Genomic DNA, 18,631 nt, shown 5'->3' on the forward strand with positions numbered 1-18,631 from the left:
CCAGGGCTGCAGCCCAAACATTGGGGCCTACCCCCTCATACAGGCCCAAATGTAGAAGGCTTTCAGCAGCATACACAAGAGCAAGTATAATAGTAAGCCGACTAAATACTGAGGTGGAGGAGAGAGGGGAGGAGAGAGAGGAGAAGCGGGCTGTAAGCTTACAGCCGGCTTGGGCACAAGAACCAAGAAAGTCTGTGAGAGAGATAAGTGGGTCATGTATTAACCGTAAATAGCTCACTGCTATATGAGTGGGCTGAGAGAGAAACCTTACAATCAGCAAGCCGACTGTATTATTAGCCTTGCTCTGAGGGTGTTTTTGCAGGCGTCAACATGGGCTTTTGCTGACCGCTGCACGGTTCAAAATGGACAGCAAGGTCACTGAATTCGTTTTCCCCTGCCAGGGACAATTGATCGTGCACCCCCGTTTTCTCTACAGTAGGCCTGCACCCACAATCACCACTGTACGAACACCATGTCCGCACTGCTGTACGTACGTCACCTGTACCCACCCTCCCCGCTACGCCTGCCTGCCTCTGTGCCGCATCGATTGCATGTTGTGCGTCGTGTACAGTAAAAGAGAGAGAAAAAAATGTTACTGTGCGTCCCATCACCCGCAACGCAATTGGCCAATTGCGACCGCGACAGAGATTCCGAGGCCGTTAGTTATTCCACCTTCCACCCGGTCGGGCCGATGGTACATCGTCCCGCAAGTACACACGCGGCAGTCAATCGCTGGTGGTACACTCCCCATGATGAAATTACCACCGCTAGGAGTAGGAGCAGTAGCGTCGTCCGTATTATCCTTGTTAAATTCTAGCACATGCCCGTGTTTGTCTGGGACTGGGAGCGAGACAGGCAGAGAGCCCTCGTCGCTGCGTGCATGTGCGCGTCTCATTGTTTTCAGTTTTCACCCTGTTTTCTTTTCACCAAGTTTTTTTTTTGTTGTTGAAGAAACACCAAAGTTATTAGTTAAATTACCGCGCCGTAGGCCGTAGGCACCGCATCTCACAGATTTCAGTTTTCACCGTGTCAGCCGGAGACGACGAGCGCCGAGCGCCGAGCGCGCGAGCCTCAGTGGCTCGATCGGTTACGTCTCACACTCACGTGACGAGCTGTACGGCCGGAGGGTTAATCTACTAGCTAGTTAGCCACCGCCATGCATGCCACTGGCCTAGCTAAGCGTGGCCCACTTGATGAGGCGCCTCTTGTACCAGGATCCAGGAGCCTGGAGGCAGCACATGGCAAGCCAGCACAGTATTATATAGTTAACACGCATGCATGTATATGCTGTCACTACCACGATGCCGATATATATCTCCATCGCGCAAAGCTAAAAGGAGCATAGCATGAGAGGATAACAATAATAATAGTAATGAGCAAAAAACTCTAAATTAAAACAGATGCGATAGAGATGGAGGGAAGCCGATGCGGTGCGCGGTGGAGTGCGCGCATGGTGGCGTGCATGCACGCAGGCGCCAGGCAGCCCACGCCACGCCGCTGCACGCAGGACGCAGCAGTCTCGTCTCCTCCTCCATCGCCCGGCCGGCCGCGGATGCCGCAGCGATTCGCGCTGCGGCGGCCTGCGGGGCGCACACACGCCGCGCCGCCGCCGTGCGGGGTACCAGTGGCGGACAAGGCGAGCGGGGACAAAGCAAGTTTCAGGCAGCAGCAGCAGATTCTCCCGCCCGGCAGAGCCCACAGGGGAATCTCATTCAAAGCCATAGCCCATAGGCAACAGGCGCCTAGCCAGTGATCGAACACCAGCCTACCTTGGCGGTGGCGGTGGCGGTGGCGGTGGCGGTGGCGGTGGCGCTCCGGGTACTGTGTTCTTTGTAATAACGGCATCGTGTGGCCAATCGCCGGCCAGGGATCTTCATTCTGCTAAGCCCATTTTGTTAATTAATCCAATCGGCGGCTGATCCGTAATTTGGCAGTAACTGTCAGGGAATATTACCTGTCACTAGGGCACAGTTCATTGGTAATTATTACTCCAAGAGGTGCGTGCACAAGCATGGTGCTAATCGTCCTCCATGCACGCCATGCCTGCATGGCTCTGGATTTACCGGTTTTTAGCAGCTAGCGGCCTATACATAAACTATATATATATATCATAATGTCATGATGGATGTACTAGCTGCTAGTACATGTGCTTAGCGCTGCTCAGCTAGTGTTGATTGGTTAATGTTTCGTCAATTGTCTGTACCCTCTTTGTTTGACTGCTCCTTAAACAACGTATAGGGCGCGTTTGTTTGGGCGTAGCGTGTGACGTGCCGATGCAGTGTATGGGTCGTGCAGCGGCTACACGACAATGCGTGTGTCTTTGTACTGCAAATCAATCTATTATTCCCACTGTTTCAAAACAGTGGGAGTCATTATTTTATAACTGTTCGTATACGATTTTTTTACGATTTTACCATCAAATGTATAAGCAGTTGTGTTGTATATAGATTCATTGTAAAATACATATCACTAAATTTATCTTTAAACTTTAAAAGTATTTTCAAAGGAGGCTATTTCTTCTTTCCTTTTTGTTTTTTTTTGGATTAAAGAGAAAACTTTATTGACTACTATGCCTCGTTGTACTGCACTACTTCAGCGGTACTTTTCAGGGAACCAACAGTGTTTTCCTCTTACAGTATTTTAGCATAAGCATCAGCGTAAGCCAAATTTCAGCGAAACGAACAGGACACGCTGAAATTTAGCTTACGCTGATGCTTAAGCTAAAATACTGAGAGAAAACATTGTTGGTTCGCTGAAAAGTACCAGTCCTGAGCAACCAACTGCATCGCACACTGAGAACTTACATATGCCACACCACCAAGTGTGAAATACGTGCCTGTTACACTAGCTCACGAGCGATCACATTTTGTCATCACCTTGCGACCTAGAATTCAATTTCTAGAAGCGCTCCACCTAGGGTTGGATATCGAGCCAGCTCAGCACGGTTTGGTCCAGCTCGAGCTGGCTTGTTAGGCTAACGAGCTAGCTTGGCTCGGCTCGTTACGAGCTAGAGGGGTAGCTTGGCTCGGCTCGTTACCGAGCACGAGCTGGCTTGTTATCGAGCTCGAGCCGGCTCGTTTAGCTCGCGAGCTACTAAAAAATAGGACACATATGTTTATTGAAAGGATCAAGATGCCCAAGAGGGGGGGTGAATTGGACTAATTCTAAATTTTTTCGCAATAATTAAATTCTATGGTTAGCCCAATTAACCCCTTGTGCCTAGAAAATATTCCTAATTGTTCTACCGCACAAAAGACTTGCAACCTAAGTTCCAATTCTACTCTAGCATGGCAATTCTAAGAATGTAAAGACATGAATTGAATTGCTCAAAGTAAATGCCCAAAGTAAATGCTCAAAGTAACTAAAGAGGAAGGAACACGGCGATGTTTTTCCAAGGTATCGGAGAGTCTCTACTCCCCACTAGTCCTTGTTGGAGCACCCGTGTAAGGGTGTAGCTCCCCCTTGATCCGTGCAAGGATTAAGTACTCTCTACGGGTTGATTCTTCGATACTCCATCACGATGAATCACCCACAACTACTCATAACTTGGCTTGAGTCATCCACAAGCTCTTCGGATGATCACCAAGCTCCCAATCACCACCAAGCCGTCTAGGTAATGGCAATCACCAAGAGTAACAAGCACGAACTCTCACTTGACCACGACAAGCCTAATGAGAAAATAGATGCACACTTTGCTACTCTTAATCTTTACTAATGAGGGCTCTCTTTGGGATTCTCAAATCTCAATCACCTCACTAGGACCTTGCTCTTCTTGGCACTCTCTAAGGTGTTTCTCAGCTGTTGAAATGAGCAAAAGTGCCTCCACACATGAGTGGAGGTGGTATTTATAACACCGACTAAAAAACGAACCGTTATGTGGCTCTGCGGGGTGACCGAATGCTCCGATCATGTTGACCGGACGCTCCGGTCAGTATACCCTGAACTCCAGTGTTTACAGTGTGACCGGACGCTGGCAGTGTTCGATCAGCATTGACCGGACGCGTCCGGTTATGATTTTCCCTCTCTTGAACCTTACTAGAGTCGACCGGACGCTAGCCCTCAGCGTTCGGTGACATGACCTCGCATCGTCCGGTTAAACCAGACGCAATCACCTTGGTCAAATGAACTGACCGGACCCTGAGCCAGCGTCCGGTCACACCGGAGCCAGCGTCCGGTCAGTATTTGACCCTCCATTTACTTCCAACTCTCGAACATATGTGAATGAAGTTTGCTCCATTGGATCAAAGGGCTGTTGTGGAGCTACCTAGTGCTAGTTTTAACAAGTGTGCACCACACCTAACTCATTAGACTCACCTAGGTCAAACTACCCGTTCATACACCCCTTAATAGTACGGCCAAAGGAAAAATAAAGTCCTAAACTACTCTAAGTGTCTCTCCAACTCCAATCAACACTTAGAACTAGTCCATCCTTAACCTTGTCGTCCATCCTTTGAAAAACCAAAATGATTTCCATCGTAGGGGCATGACAACTGTAACACCCCGGGTGTTTGCCACTAGTTAAGCAATGGGTTTGAACTCGAACATGGCATATTAAGTGATGATGAAGATGTCAAGGTCCAACCTATAGAAACGAGCCTCAACCTAAACTTGGATATTGCACCTTTGCTCGCCTATAGACCCCTTTTTCAAGATATATGCTTGGGTGGTGTTATTGGAATATCTTCATATGTCTCACATCAATAACCATCTATATTGATCCATGGAAAAGTTTCGTGAAGTTTGGAATCAAGAAGTCACATGAAATGACGAGTTATGTCGTTGCTTGAATTAATTTATAAAGTGAATGGAATTCTTGATCGTCAACCAAATCTTGCAACTATGCCCAAATGACTCTAGATGAACTCTACAACAAAAGTCATGAAAGGTTCATGTTGGGCAAATGCCAAGAAAACGCTCCAATGGATCAAAAAGGATAATTTAAGCTTCATCGTGATCCTACTTTGGTCAAAATAGAACAGTAGGTTCTATACCAGTTTTGAGGTTGGACCTTAAATGAAAGTTGTAGTCCATATCATGTAGAACAAACTTTGTTTTTGGACTAAGAGCTAGATCATCTTGGAAGTAAGTCAAATCGAGGTCACAAGATCAAATTTGCTGCTGATTTCAGCACTTAGAAATATTCTAAGTCTGAAATTCATCGACATTGGCATTGATGTCTCGCGTTCTCCAAATTTTGTTAAGCAACTTGATTTGGTACAAAAACAAAAGTTGGAGTTTACACCTTGGTAAAGAGCATACAAAAAGTTGGATTCAGTTTGAAGAAGTTTTGACCACCGAAAGCGAGTTTCCGTGACTACCGTCAAGGTGTTGACACTGCTGTTTTGACATACATTTATCTTCTAATATGTTTTGCTAATGGCTGAACCCCCTTAATGAAAAACGTAGAGCTTCGTGCGGGCTTCAATCTTTGTATTCGGCCCAGGTCCTGATTCGGCCTGAAAACAGCCCAAAATCGCATCCCACGCTGATCCCGCAGTCGCCCGCCACCTGTTCGCGAAAACGCCCCAACGGACGACACGCGCCCTGTGCGTGGCGGCCATGCGCGAGCTGCGCCCCCATCTCGCTGGACGTGTGTCTCCGTGCCCCGACCACCTCCAGAGCGGGCGCCCGAGCTTCTCTGCTTCCTCCCTCACTTCCTTTGCCAATCCCTCGCCTCGCCCTCGCTCTGAGCCGCGGAAAATGGAGCCGCCATGGACGCCGTCACGAAGCTCAGGCCACCGCTGTCGTTCCCGCCGCTCCAAGTCACCGCAGCCGCGTGCGCCACCATCTCCGCCTCGCCTCTCCTTCTCCCTCGCGTGCGCTTGTCGCGACTGAATTCCGTCGGAGAGCAGCAGCCGCCGGCGCGGTCACCTTGACGCCGTGACCTCACATGGCTGGGCCGCCACGAGCCCTCTCCCGGCCGCCTCCAACCACCAGTGGGTGCGTAAGGGCCCCCTGGTTCTCCCCCGCCCCTCAGCCGCCGACGGCATGGCCTCCTCCGGCCGGAGCAGGGAGACCCCGGCGACCTCCCTGTGCAAAGCTATGTCGAGGACCTTGCGCGACAATTCGACAAAGTGAAGGGGCCTAACAGCATTGTCATTGACTCATGTGAATAGTGCCGTAAGGACTGGTTTGTAATTATTTTGCAGGAACTTTGGAAATTCATAGTAAATCGTAGAAAATTCGTAAAATAGTAAATGAGGACTTTTTGGAATCCTTGTGAAATTGTCTATGCAGTGGATCTATAATATGGCATGTTTTAGTTTCAATATTTTGCAGTAAAAATAGATTTGTGCAGTAAGGTTGTAATGCTAGTTGAATTTGTTATTTTTCATAACTATAGATCTAGGGCTCCAAATGAAGTGAAATTTTTGTGGCATGCTACTCATGTGATAGTTGATGTGTGGTAAAAATTTCATGAGTATTGGATGAAGTATGAGTGAGTTATTGGTTTATCTTGCTCTCACGTGATTTCTTGCTTTAGCAACTTGTCTTTTTCATAGAGGTTGCTATACATATCCAAATGGGGTGAAATTTGTACAGTAGACTATTGAGAGGATATGTGAGCCACTGTAATTTTTGTAGAAGTTATTGTGCACTTTTGGTATATGTTCATTAAGTCACCTTGTTATCTAAAATAAATTAAGAAATGCATTAAAAGAATTTATTTGGTCATGGACACTAGGTTTTCTGGTGTTCTTTAGTCATTTGTGAAATGTTGGTAAAGTTGGTCTTGCCCAATTATGTATTTGCAACATAAGTTAATAATTATTTTCTTGCCGATGTGGTTTATGGACAGATCTAGGAACTTAGCAAAGTTCTTCATGATAATGTGCTTTGTTGTGAAACTTGTTTATACAAAAGTTGTAGATAATTCATGTATCTAGCTTCTATTAAAATTTGGTGTCATTTGGCCAAGTAGTTTAAGAGTTACAGCTGTTTAAAGTTGGGTTTCAGAAATGGCTGCTTTCTGTCAATTGTAGACCAGTTTCTGTAAATAGATATATTTGACTTAGTTAACTTGAGAATCATGCTAAGATGATTAAAGATGAATTGTAGAAAATTTCATAAGCTTTCTATAATGTCTTCTTTCAAGTCATTTGGATTTGTGTAACTCCAATTATAGCTAAATCTTGTAGCTGCTGTTTGCATGTCCAGAAATTGGCAGATTCCAATTATAGTGTTTGCTTGTATATTGTTAAGTGTGACTTATGCCTTGAATGATGACTGAGTTAGAGCACCTGAGATTTTAGGAAACTTGTGTCATGCTTGGTGTTGTTGTCTCCGTTTGCCATCTTAGCATGATTGATTGTGTGATGTTTAAGTTAAGCATCGCAAAGTACTTAAGTGTGTTAGTGTAAACTATGCTTATCTTGCTTGCTATTTTGTGATGTGTCTCATGGTACTATTCTTCATATTTATGCACTTGCATATTGCATCTCATCTAGGTACGTTAGATGAACCACGTGAAGGACGTGATGTTGGAGCCAAACCCGAAGACGGTGTTTGATGGATCTGTCCCGAAGATGGAAGGACTAAGCGAGTGCTAGGATCTGAGATGTCACCAGGATGGTGCAAGCTAACTGAACTGACTTGTGTCAGATCCCAGGCAAGCCCCGGAGCATTATAAGTCTCCTAATTTATAAAAGCAATTCTTTCTATATATGAGTTATATATTGTTGCATTAAGTTGTAGGAGTTGATTGAAACCGTTGATGCATTTATTACTATTCTTGCCTACCTTATTACCTTTTTACCCTGTTAGGTCAGGATCGAATAACTGCTTAGCCTTGCTTAGACCGGTAGCGATCGGAGATATCCGGTCACCTACATTATAGGTGGTTACTGGAAGAATTTAGCTATGGAAAGAATGATATCCTGGAATTAACCATGTGTGATGGATAATTGGAGACCGGACGGAAAAAGTTGGAGGCAACCAGACAGGGTTCTGGGGTGCTGTTAGTTTCCGTCTGTGTCGATTAAGGACCGACCGTTGTTGGGCCTCGAGTCATGTTGAACGCATGCCTTACATTTAGCTGGCCGGATAAAGTACCTTCCGACCGCGAAGCTGGGAGATTTTTCGGGCCGAGTAGATTGCCCGCAGCGCACTGTGCCGGAGCAGGTGTGGTAGGACACGGGGGCGAGATGATAAGACCAAAGTGCAGTCGGTCGGCCCCCGGGTACATGTGGTTCCTGGCAAACTCGAGATTCCTGGAAAGTTGACTCGGTGATCAATATCTCACTTTAGCGGGTGAGTGGGGTTTGTGTAAGGAATAAATCACCAGCTGGTTAGGAATCGATTCGAATCGCCATCGCTCCTGGATAGTGAGCACTTGACTCGAGTTACTGCATCATAGTAATTATTATGGAACAATAATGGTTATCTGGATGGTATGGGATATGCTAAATCTAAATTGGTAACTGGATGTTATTGGTTAATCAAGTGATTGCTATAGTACAGGTGCTTACCTAGATGGATAGGCCATAATAAAGATGATGCAAAGTACTTAAAATGGTTTTTTCATGATAGCTTATGCTTTTCGTAAACAAGTCAGCTAGCCCACTAAAGAAAGCCTTGCATGATCCTTGGTGTCATTTGTTTTGGTTTCTGACGGGTAAGTCTGGCTGAGTACATTCGAGTACTCAGGATTTATCCCACCTTGTTGCAGGTGATGTTCTCGACCTGTTGATGATGGCGGCTAACCACCGGTGGGCTCGGTGATTCTATACTTACTTCTCATCTACATGCTTTTGTCGGATGATGTCACTATGCTAGCCATATATTTGGAACTTATATTAATGTAATCATTTGAAAGCTATGTTGTTTTCACTAATCAGTTTTGAAACCCAAACTTGTACTATTATTTGTTAATCCCTTTGTAATATTATTTCCGCTGCAACTCGATGTATGTGATGTGTATTTGCTTAATCACGCGATCTTGGTTGTGATGTTGATTTACCGAGGTCTTTCGGGACACTCGGCGGACTACCGGGTTTATATGAGTGAAAGTATGGGTGTGTCAACGTGTTAGCGGGGACAACCGTACTTGATCTTGTATAAATTTGGCGGTTCTGTCACAACAACCATGATTGCCCAATCGATCTTCATTACCGTGACCTAACTCAATTGTTTCTGCAAAATACACGTTAGTCACAGTAATCACGTATTGTCATTAATCACCAAAACCCAACTAGGGCCTGGATGCTTTCATTTATAATGTTTATGCTACATTAATTTTAGAATGTGGCGTCCACCATTATGCAACCATACATGATTAATACATATTAGGTTCATCAAAAGTATCAACAATGCAACATAGCTGGTCCATCCATGATCATGCAATTCCAGCATACTAACTAGTTGCTTGCCACCATAAACTTAGAAAAAGTCTATAGATTCAATATCAGCGTCATCATCTTCTCCCTGGAAAAACAATCCATAAAACCAATAAGGATTATATATCAATAGAATATGTGTACACTTGTAGGTCGGAATAATCATCTTCTAGGATTCATAGTCGTAGGCTGATAGGCCTCAGCTCGTTTCAGCTCAGTGAGTAGCTCACGAGCTGGCTCGTTAAAATAGCGAGCTAGACTTGCCAGCTCAACTCGTGAAGAAGTTAAAACGAGCCGAGTCGAGCCGAACTGAGCCGGCCACGAGTCGAGCGAGTTGGCGAGCCGTGAGTATTTTATCCAGCCCTAGCTCCACCCACCACATAACACTCTTTCAAAAGGTACGTAAGACGGGATTCCTATAGGAGGTTATTTCGTTTTAATATTCTACTAGAGCCAAAATACTCCAACCCATGAGAGAAACCATTTCTCACTGTGTCCAAAGTAAAACTACAAGCCATGAGAGAACATTATTCCTCACCGTGAGCAATAATTTTTACTAACATCTGTACTCCAAGACTTAATATATAAACAAGTGTATACATAGATTTTGCTGGCTATATATCTACAAAAGCCCAGCAAGACTTCTCTTCAGAGAATCAAGACGCACGGCCCATGCAGTATCCATGAAAGCCAAGGACGTTTGTTCTCTTTAGTCCATGGCTGGCGGGAGTCCTCTCACACCCCTTTTAGATCGTAATTTATCTTTGAGTAATTAGCTTAGAGCTTTTAACCACTACGGCGGTCTGCTGTAAGTTGTAGCGCCTCTCACGCTTATAAGGGGGGATCACTTGGCCTCTGAAAACACTTTGTTCTTAATCAATGATATGCCGGGCAACTGGATATCTTTCCAAAAACAAAACAAAAGCCAGCAAGATTTACAATTTGGAATAGAAATCATAAGCAATTTTGATTGTTTATGGGCTCTAAGTTTATGCCGTGGCTAAAAGTACCGCGGGCTGATTTGTTGTGAAAGAAAAATACTGTTCGCATGCTGAAAAAATACAGATTATAAGCCAAGCGAACGGGACGTTAGTTTATTGGTGAATTTTTGACACACTTGTTTGCCTTAAAATTACTGGCCCATGCTGGGGCTAGCTATAACATGGGTTGACGGATTAGTTATTATTATTAAAAAAAGAAATAATGGTAGCCTCGGGACCGATTCAACGCCAAAGGCCATGCGTGCGTGGAGTAAGAAAGCCAGGTAAAAACTAACTGTTAGAAGATTTGGGATGGCCCAAATAATAATTTTAAATAAATCTTAAAGGTCCACTCATACATGCACGATATGGTGGGGTTCTTTAGTCCCACACGGCTACTCTACGAGTATTGAGTCCAAATTAAATATTTGAGTTGTCTCCATCCAGTAGAAGCTACGTGGGAGAGAAAAAGGAAGAAACATCCGCGTTCGTTATGCAACTCGATACGGCAGGTCAATCACCTTAATGCTGTGACTGCGGGTGTGGATATTTTAGGACGAGATATCGTCCTCAAAACAGACAATTGGTCTTCTCCTCTTGCCACTTGTGCTGGAAATATCCCCTCGTGTCCCTGCACGGTAGGGGCTGTATTAGGTCTCGCGACTGCTTGTTGGACGTTACGCTGGTGTTCGTGGATCTCCTTCGACAGCCTGCTTCATCTACTTTTACGCTATCTGTAATGCCGACAACCTCACTGTGAGGATGTCTATAATTTATTTGTTATTCGTTCTAGCGTTTGTTATTCGTTCTAGCGTTCCTTCGGTTACTGGCGCTAGAAATTTGAGGTTGTCTCGGATTATAGTGTTAGCGTTAAGTCACACATGTTGTTGTTTTCTCTCTCATTATTGGAATTAATTTATGTGTCGCTGAATTGGTATTATTCCCACCACTATCAAAACCGTGAACTAGAGAAGCACGGCGGGCCATCCGGGGATCGGAGGCACAGGAGCTCGTGCGGAGGCTTCTCCTGCCTCGGCCACAATCCAAGGTACCATTGCAGATTTGCAGGCATGCGCGCGCGCCATGCCTGCGCTGGTGGGAGAGAAAGCGAGCAGAGCGCGCAGCCTGCTGCATCATTGTTTGCTCGGTACTTGCTCACGAGTCAGCCACTCAACAGTGCTGGTGGCACTGCCACTGGCAGCGAGCGCGCGGTCGTACCTGCATGCACGGCGTGCCTCGATCGGCACCGTACCGGTGAGCGTGACTCACCGCTGACGGTGCTGCCGTACGTATGGCGCCGGCGCTGCTGTACTGTAGACGACTGGGGATGTTCGACGTTCTGGCCAGGATCGATCAGCCACGTTTATCACGCACGCGACGGGCGACGGCGATCGGCGACGCTCTTCTCCATCTGGCAACGAGCTCCTGGGAGCGACGGCGCACCTGGCGTTTCCTTCCTGCGTCTGTACTAGACAGGTGTGCGGCGGAAAGCCACCTGGCACGGGGGGCACGTAAATATTGTGCCAAATCTACTGAGATTCTGATCAGCTTATAAATCTGATGATGATTGGATATGTCCAAACGGCAAACCGGCGGCCATGTAGTATTTGACAAGGGAAAGTGCACAATACTATACTACAGTAAGTAGTAGCTGTCATATGGGAAAAGGGAGATCGATTCCGAAGAGAGAGGCCTCATCAAATCTGAGAGGGAGGAAGTTACAAGCTGGGAAGGCAGGGAAACGGTTGACGCTTGGTAAAAGAGAGGTTCGGTTCGGGACCAAAGATAGAGTGCAAAGAGAAGATATCGTTCTATCTTCTGGGAGTATCGGCCAAGCTGCCCAGTGCCCACACACACACTCAAGCTTAGCTCACATGCTGATACTGTTGTCCAAACCGGGCCAGGGACCACTCATTGTTCTCCAATCGCGAGCTGGTTCGAAGCATTCGACACGCTCGGGTATTCACATCGATCCTGTTTGAGGTACATGGAGGGAATTAGTGCGCCGTGCAGGTTGCAGGTAATTACTGGTTAACAAATCAACTGAGCCGACAAGTTTTAGTGATTCGGCCTGTTCGTTTGTTGATTTCAGTCAGAGTTTATTAGTCATGGTACAGTATTTTTCTCAACAATAAACCAGCACCAGCCGGTCTTATCAGCGAACCAGCGAACAGGATAGATTGTTTTTCTTATGTCATTGCTATCGGCCATCTTGTCTTAGTGTAGTAAATTAAAGCCATTCCCAAGCTAGGTCAACTGAGTATCTTGTTAAATGTGAAGGCTACTACAAGTCCAAGTCATACAATGCAAGGTTCTCGTTGACCTTTGTTACTTCATAATAAAAGGAAAAGAAGAAGAAGAAGCAGTGCAGGTTGACCTTTTGCATTCCAAAGGTCCTCTCTATCGTGCCACATGATCCAGGCTATGCAGATCTTCCGTCAATAACTTAATCTGACTTTACCTCAAGAAAATAACTTAATCTGACCAATGTGATCATGCCATGGCACTAAGCAGCCAATACAATGTTTGCCACCCTAATCAGCTCATTCAAGTTTATTGTTATTATCCAAATGCAAGAGCCGTGCAAGCATATTTGCCGTTGAAGTTTCTACAGTGATCTCACAGATTTATGTTGCTAAAAAAACAAACGAGTTCTATATTGTGCGACCACGGGCGCACAGGCCCGGCCGATCTTCCATACACCCAAATGACAGAGCAGTTTCCACGTTTTGGACACGTGGGAAAACCACTCAGATCTTGCATCCGATTTTCCCAGCACATTCAAAGCATCTCTCTAGGCTCGAGATTTGAATGTTCTTTAATTTAATTGCTTAGATCATATCTCAAAGATATCTTCTGCCTGCAGCCATCGGGGAAAATGGGAAGTACATTACATACATGATTAAATATCCCAAGAAAAAAACCATGTTGGTCTACGGATGTAGACAGTTAGGTTTATATTATATAATAATAATGTATACAGAAGAAAATTCTTGTTAAACAATGAAAGAATGAACTAGTTATTCCGTAGACGAAGCAAATGAGCATAGGTCCCACACTTGGATCGCTGCGTAGCAAGAGGGGAACAAAACCAGGCATGTCCACTATGGGCAGGCAGAGAAACAAGCTCCCAATAGGGATGGTCTTTTCCCCCAAACATCTCCCTTTAATCAAGTGAAGGGACACCAACCAAACACCACTGTCTGCCCACAAAACCACACACATACACACAGTCACTCACACATAGCACCCACCCAAGAGAGAGAGAGAGAGAGAGAGAGAGAGAGAGTAGGAAGATGCATACTCAAATCCACGAGTTGGCATGCTGCTTCTGTCCTCTCTCCTCCCAACCCCATGAGGCCATGGCCAAGATATATAACTAGGACTAGCTGAGAGCTTTGCTTCTTCAGAGTTCAGAGAACTCACAGGGGAACGGAGAGGGACACCAGCACCAGCACCCACCACAAGTACGCACTCGGATTGGGGTTGGGGACAGGAAAGGAGGCGCATCCCTGTTGCCTCCCCATCTCCTCTCTTGTGCAAGCAAGCAAGGCAAGCTAGGGTTGGACAATGATGGCATGTGGGTCTCGGAGCCGAACCAATAACGAGATAGTCGATGAGTACCAGAAGCTGGTTCTCAGAATGAACCCTCCAAGGTTGTTTTCCCCAACCCCAACACAGCACCATGGATGTTTTTTTTTTCTGCCGTTTTGACCTGTGCTGTGCCGTCCTCTGCTAACTGTGCCTGCTTCTTGGCCGTTTGCCACTCGCAGGGTCACCGTGGACAACGACTCCGACATGACTGCCACCTTGGTGAAGGCAAGCGCCTGCAGCTCTCTGTGTTCTTGCCTCCTGCAGAGCTCTTCCTGCTTCTTTTTTCTTCTCTCTCTCAGAGGTTGCTCGATCTCTGGCTGCAGGTGGACAGCGCCAACAAGTATGGGACCTTGCTGGAGGTGGTTCAGGTGCTGACCGATCTGAAGCTGACCATCAATCGGGCCTACATTTCCTCCGACGGCGAGTGGTTCATGGACGGTGAGTGCCGTGCCGCTGCCTCCCAGTCCATGCTTTCTTTGGAAAGTTTAAGAAGATAGAGGAGAGAAAGATGGTGCCTTTCTGGGGTGATGCAAAGCCTGGCTTTTGCTTGGGCAGTGTAATCTTTCTATCCTCCTTTTTCCCCCCTCCAATCCTGATGTGTGATCTGTGTGGCTTTGCTTGGCCTTTCTGCAGTGTTCCATGTCGTGGATCAGGATGGGAATAAACTTTATGATGGCCAAGTCATCGACAGAATTGAACAGGTAAAGTGCAGAGGTCCCTGTTGCTTGCTATGCTGGCTGGCTGTTCAATGCCAGCCAAGAACAGAGCGAGTGCAGGGCAATCTGTAGTTTTCGGTTCTGATGATTCGATTCCATGTTTCAGTCTCTGGGAGCGGGATCGCTCAGCTTCCGGGGGCCGCCGGAGCGGCTGGTGGCCGTGGAGGCGGAGGCGGAGGAGGCGCAGACCACCATCGAGCTTGTCGGCCGGGACCGCCCGGGCCTGCTGTCGGAGGTGTTCGCGGTGCTGACGGACCTCAGGTGCAACATCGTGGCGTCGGAGGTGTGGACGCACGACGGCCGCGTGGCGGCGCTGGTGTACGTGACGGACGCCGACACTCTGGGCGCCATCGAGGACCCGGCGCGCCTGGACACGGTGAAGCGCCTGCTCCGCCACGTCCTGCGCGGGAGCAGCCGCGACAAGAAGGCCGCCCGCGCCGCCATCTCGGCGGGCGTGGAGCACGCGCAGCGCCGGCTCCACCAGATGATGCAGGCGGACCGGAGCGTCCGCCGCGAGGGCGGGGGCGAGGGCGAGCGCGGCGAGGCGTCGGGCGCCCGCGCCCGCGCCGGCGCCGGCATGCCGGCGGTCGCCGTGGAGGACTGCGCCGAACGCGGGTACACGCTCGTCAACGTGCGGTGCCGCGACCGGCCCAAGCTGCTGTTCGACACGGTGTGCACGCTCACCGACATGCAGTACGTGGTGTTCCACGGCACCGTCATCGCCGAGGGCTCGGAGGCGTACCAGGTACGGAATCACTTGGTTGCCGCCACCATCGAACATCGACTCATGAAACTGTTCGCGTCGCTAGCGCCTGTGCATCGCATCGTGCTGGTTGGTAGTACGTACTTGTCTGCAGCTGCTAAGCTAGCATACAGTATCCCTCTGCAATCCAAGTGCAAGCACGCCCCTGTACTGTGTCCGGTCTCTCGGTCTTGGTCTAGACGCCGGGCGGCCCTCACGTTTTGACCAGTGCCAGAGATGATGCCTGGCGGTCAGGCAGTGGTTGGATCCTGGCAGATCTTGGCATGTGAGTGAGAGTGAGAGGGCGATCCTTCCTGGTTTTGTGTGAACTTGTCCTGTGCAACAGGAAACTTGGTTTTATCGGCAGGCTGAAAAGGACACATATGCTCGTTTTTGCTCCTTGTGGTGACCGACCTTGCAACTTGCATGGCATTGCAGGAGTACTACATCCGGCACCTCCGGCACCTCGCCGGCAGCTCCGGCGAGGACCGCGACCGCCTCTGCCGCTGCCTCGAAGCCGCCATCCAACGCCGCTACACCGAGGTACTTACTGTCTCCATCCTAACGAGCTCTGTACTCCCAGGCCTGTAGTAACGGCTGCTGCTGCGTCCGTTCCAATCCAGGGGCTTCGGCTGGAGCTGTGCTGCGAGGACCGCGTCGGGCTGCTGTCCGACGTGACGCGCATCTTCCGGGAGCACGGGCTGTCGGTGACGCACGCGGAGGTGGAGACGCGCGGGGCGCAGGCGGCCAACGTGTTCTACGTGGTGGACGCGTCGGGGGAGCCCGTGCAGGGGCAGGCCGTCGACGCCGTGCGCGCCGAGATCGGCGAGCAGTTCCTCTTCGTCAGGGAGCAGCACGACGCCGCCGCCGGGGCCGGCGGGCCCAAGTCGCCGGTGGGCGGCGGCAGGCGCTCGCTCGGGAACATGATCAGGTCCCGCTCCGAGAAGTTCCTCTACAACCTAGGGCTCATCCGGTCGTGCTCGTAGCCGGCCGCCGCCGACGCTGGCGCTGTCGCCGCGGGTCGACCGTCGGTCAACTAGTTAATCAGAGTGCTTGAGACAGGCAGGGCGAAATGTAACGTCGTCACTAGGCTACTTCTAACTAGTTAAGCTAGCATTAGCATCTGCTAGAAAAAGGTCTTGGCTCCCATCAACGCCCCGTTGATCGATCCATGTCGTCAAAGCTCATGGACGAACGTACGCAGGAACCTTGATCCAAATCTGATGCTGCTGTGTAAATAGGCTGATCTTCGAATCGTCTTGCTGCTTCAGTCCTTCGTTCTTTCTCTCATCAAATGACTCATCGTTTCTGTGGCAGCTTGCAATCCATTTGAATTTAAAAAATGCATTTTGAAATGCAAACTGACGATGATGAACATTGAACCCACCGGCCGGTGCAAATGCCAACGCAGCCAACCAAGAGAATAATACGCTCGCCACGATGAAACGTGGAGTAACAGTAGTCCGAAGTAGAGTACGGACATCCTAGTAGCTAGAGAGGGAGACAGAGATCGAGGGGCCGGGCCGAGCGGTCTCGGTCAAAGCAAGAGACGAATACTAGACGGCGGCTGCTGGGCTTCTGCTCATCCATCCCTCTCTCTCTCTCTCTCAGGAGCTCCCATGCAGGGCAGCAGCCGGCGGCCGATTTCTCTCTCTCAGGAGCCAAGAACTTGTTAAGTCGCTATGAGCCGGGACAAACCCAATGAACAATACAATGATGGTGCAATGTTAGTTTGTTACCCTAGTTCTAGTAACAAGGAGTTAACCATTTGACAACAAATGTGTGCGACTCCAGGTCTCTCGTCCGCAAGCATTGAATCCCAAATTCAAGCGTCAACTATGACGGTATCCCCGGGTAAGTCTAGCTACAACTCCACAGCATGCAAATATAGTGGTGAGCACCTCTCTATCCCGTCCAACCTCCACATCGCCCCCCTACATCGCTAACCTCTCTGCCAGTTTAGCATCTTACAGTTGCAAGTTGCTGGAACGGGCACTAGTGTAGTCTCTCTTGTCTCTTACCCTTGCCGCTAAGATGAAGTGCCGAAATCAGGGTTCATATATCCATGCTTTATGTACTTTGACCGTATTCTGCACCATCTTTTGATTAAACATGCGATAAGTTGTGTCGTAAACTTATTTGGTGTCTAACCATCTTTTATGCCGATTTCAAACTATTGGCAATTTATATGAATTTATGTTTGAAATATTTGTATTTGCAATGTAACTTATGCAAATTTTGGCATCGTATAACGAATTACTAAGCTATTTGACAACAGTGTACCGAATTGTTAAACGGATTTTACCGAATTACACGTGAAAATTTTGGAGCGGTAAACCCCATACAAAAATCTTAGGCCCACCGGTGATTGTGAGTCTTTTTTTGTTGCTGCAAGGCCAGGCTATGGCTTCGTTCGGCTGGCTGGCTGGGCTGATCCTGGCTGGCCAGCCAACTCACAGAAGTACTGTTCATGTGATAGATAGAACAGTATTTTTCTCTCACGACAATTAGCCGGAACAATATTTTGGCTTATTTTTCAGTCCTGTGAGAACGTGCATCGCTCGTGTTTCATTAATTATCTTGGAAAGACATTAAGTAGAAGTGCAGAATACAGGAACAAGGCAGTCCGGCGAGCTGCCAACACGAAAGAGAAAATGCACCAAGAATACAGGACCTTTCCGTCCTATAAAAGATTCAAAAATTATCTTGGAAAGAAAGACATTTTAGCATTGTAATGGTACTCTACCAGTCAGTCTCAGTGAGGGTTTCATCTCCCAATTTCCAACACATTCATATTTTGGAAACAGTGCAGAAGAGTTTCATCCCCATGAAACTCTTTCTGCTCCTATGAAACTTTTATCTTCTCTCTCTTCATCAAGACAATACCATGTCAGCATATTTAATGCCCATGAAACTCTATGAAATCCCCATTGAGACTAGCCTAAGGGATATTCAGATCATTTTGATTCATCACTAATATATATATATATATATATATATATATATATATATATATATATATATATATTATCCTATAGCTTCTTTGTGGGGACGAGGGTTTACACCAAACAGACAGGCCCTAGTACGGATCTACGTGTTGCAAATGCATACGAAGGGTCTGTTTGGTAGGGCTTCTTTCTAGCTCTGGCTCTGGTCCTGTGGAGGAGCCCTGCCAAACGTTTTCCTGTAGGAGATGTTTTTCAGTAAAAAGTAGAGGAATCGGAGTCGTTCTGTAGGAACCAGGAGCCCCTCAAAAGCAGTGGC

General features: G+C 47.7%; 1 protein-coding gene across 1 annotated transcript; it reads left to right on the forward strand.

Moving 5' to 3' along the window:
• The first annotated feature begins 13,584 nt into the window (after positions 1 to 13,584).
• Positions 13,585 to 16,646, forward strand: LOC136501088 (ACT domain-containing protein ACR6-like). The gene is made up of 7 exons (XM_066496579.1): positions 13,585 to 13,971; positions 14,089 to 14,134; positions 14,233 to 14,347; positions 14,543 to 14,610; positions 14,732 to 15,370; positions 15,806 to 15,910; positions 15,991 to 16,646. The coding sequence occupies exons 1-7, from the start codon at positions 13,886 to 13,888 to the stop codon at positions 16,351 to 16,353; spliced, it is 1,422 nt and encodes a 473-aa protein (XP_066352676.1). The 5' UTR covers positions 13,585 to 13,885; the 3' UTR covers positions 16,354 to 16,646.
• Positions 16,647 to 18,631: the final 1,985 nt, after the last annotated feature.

This window comes from Miscanthus floridulus, chromosome 13 (assembly GCF_019320115.1).
Source record: "Miscanthus floridulus cultivar M001 chromosome 13, ASM1932011v1, whole genome shotgun sequence".
In the NCBI taxonomy this organism is placed as follows: domain Eukaryota; kingdom Viridiplantae; phylum Streptophyta; class Magnoliopsida; order Poales; family Poaceae; genus Miscanthus; species Miscanthus floridulus.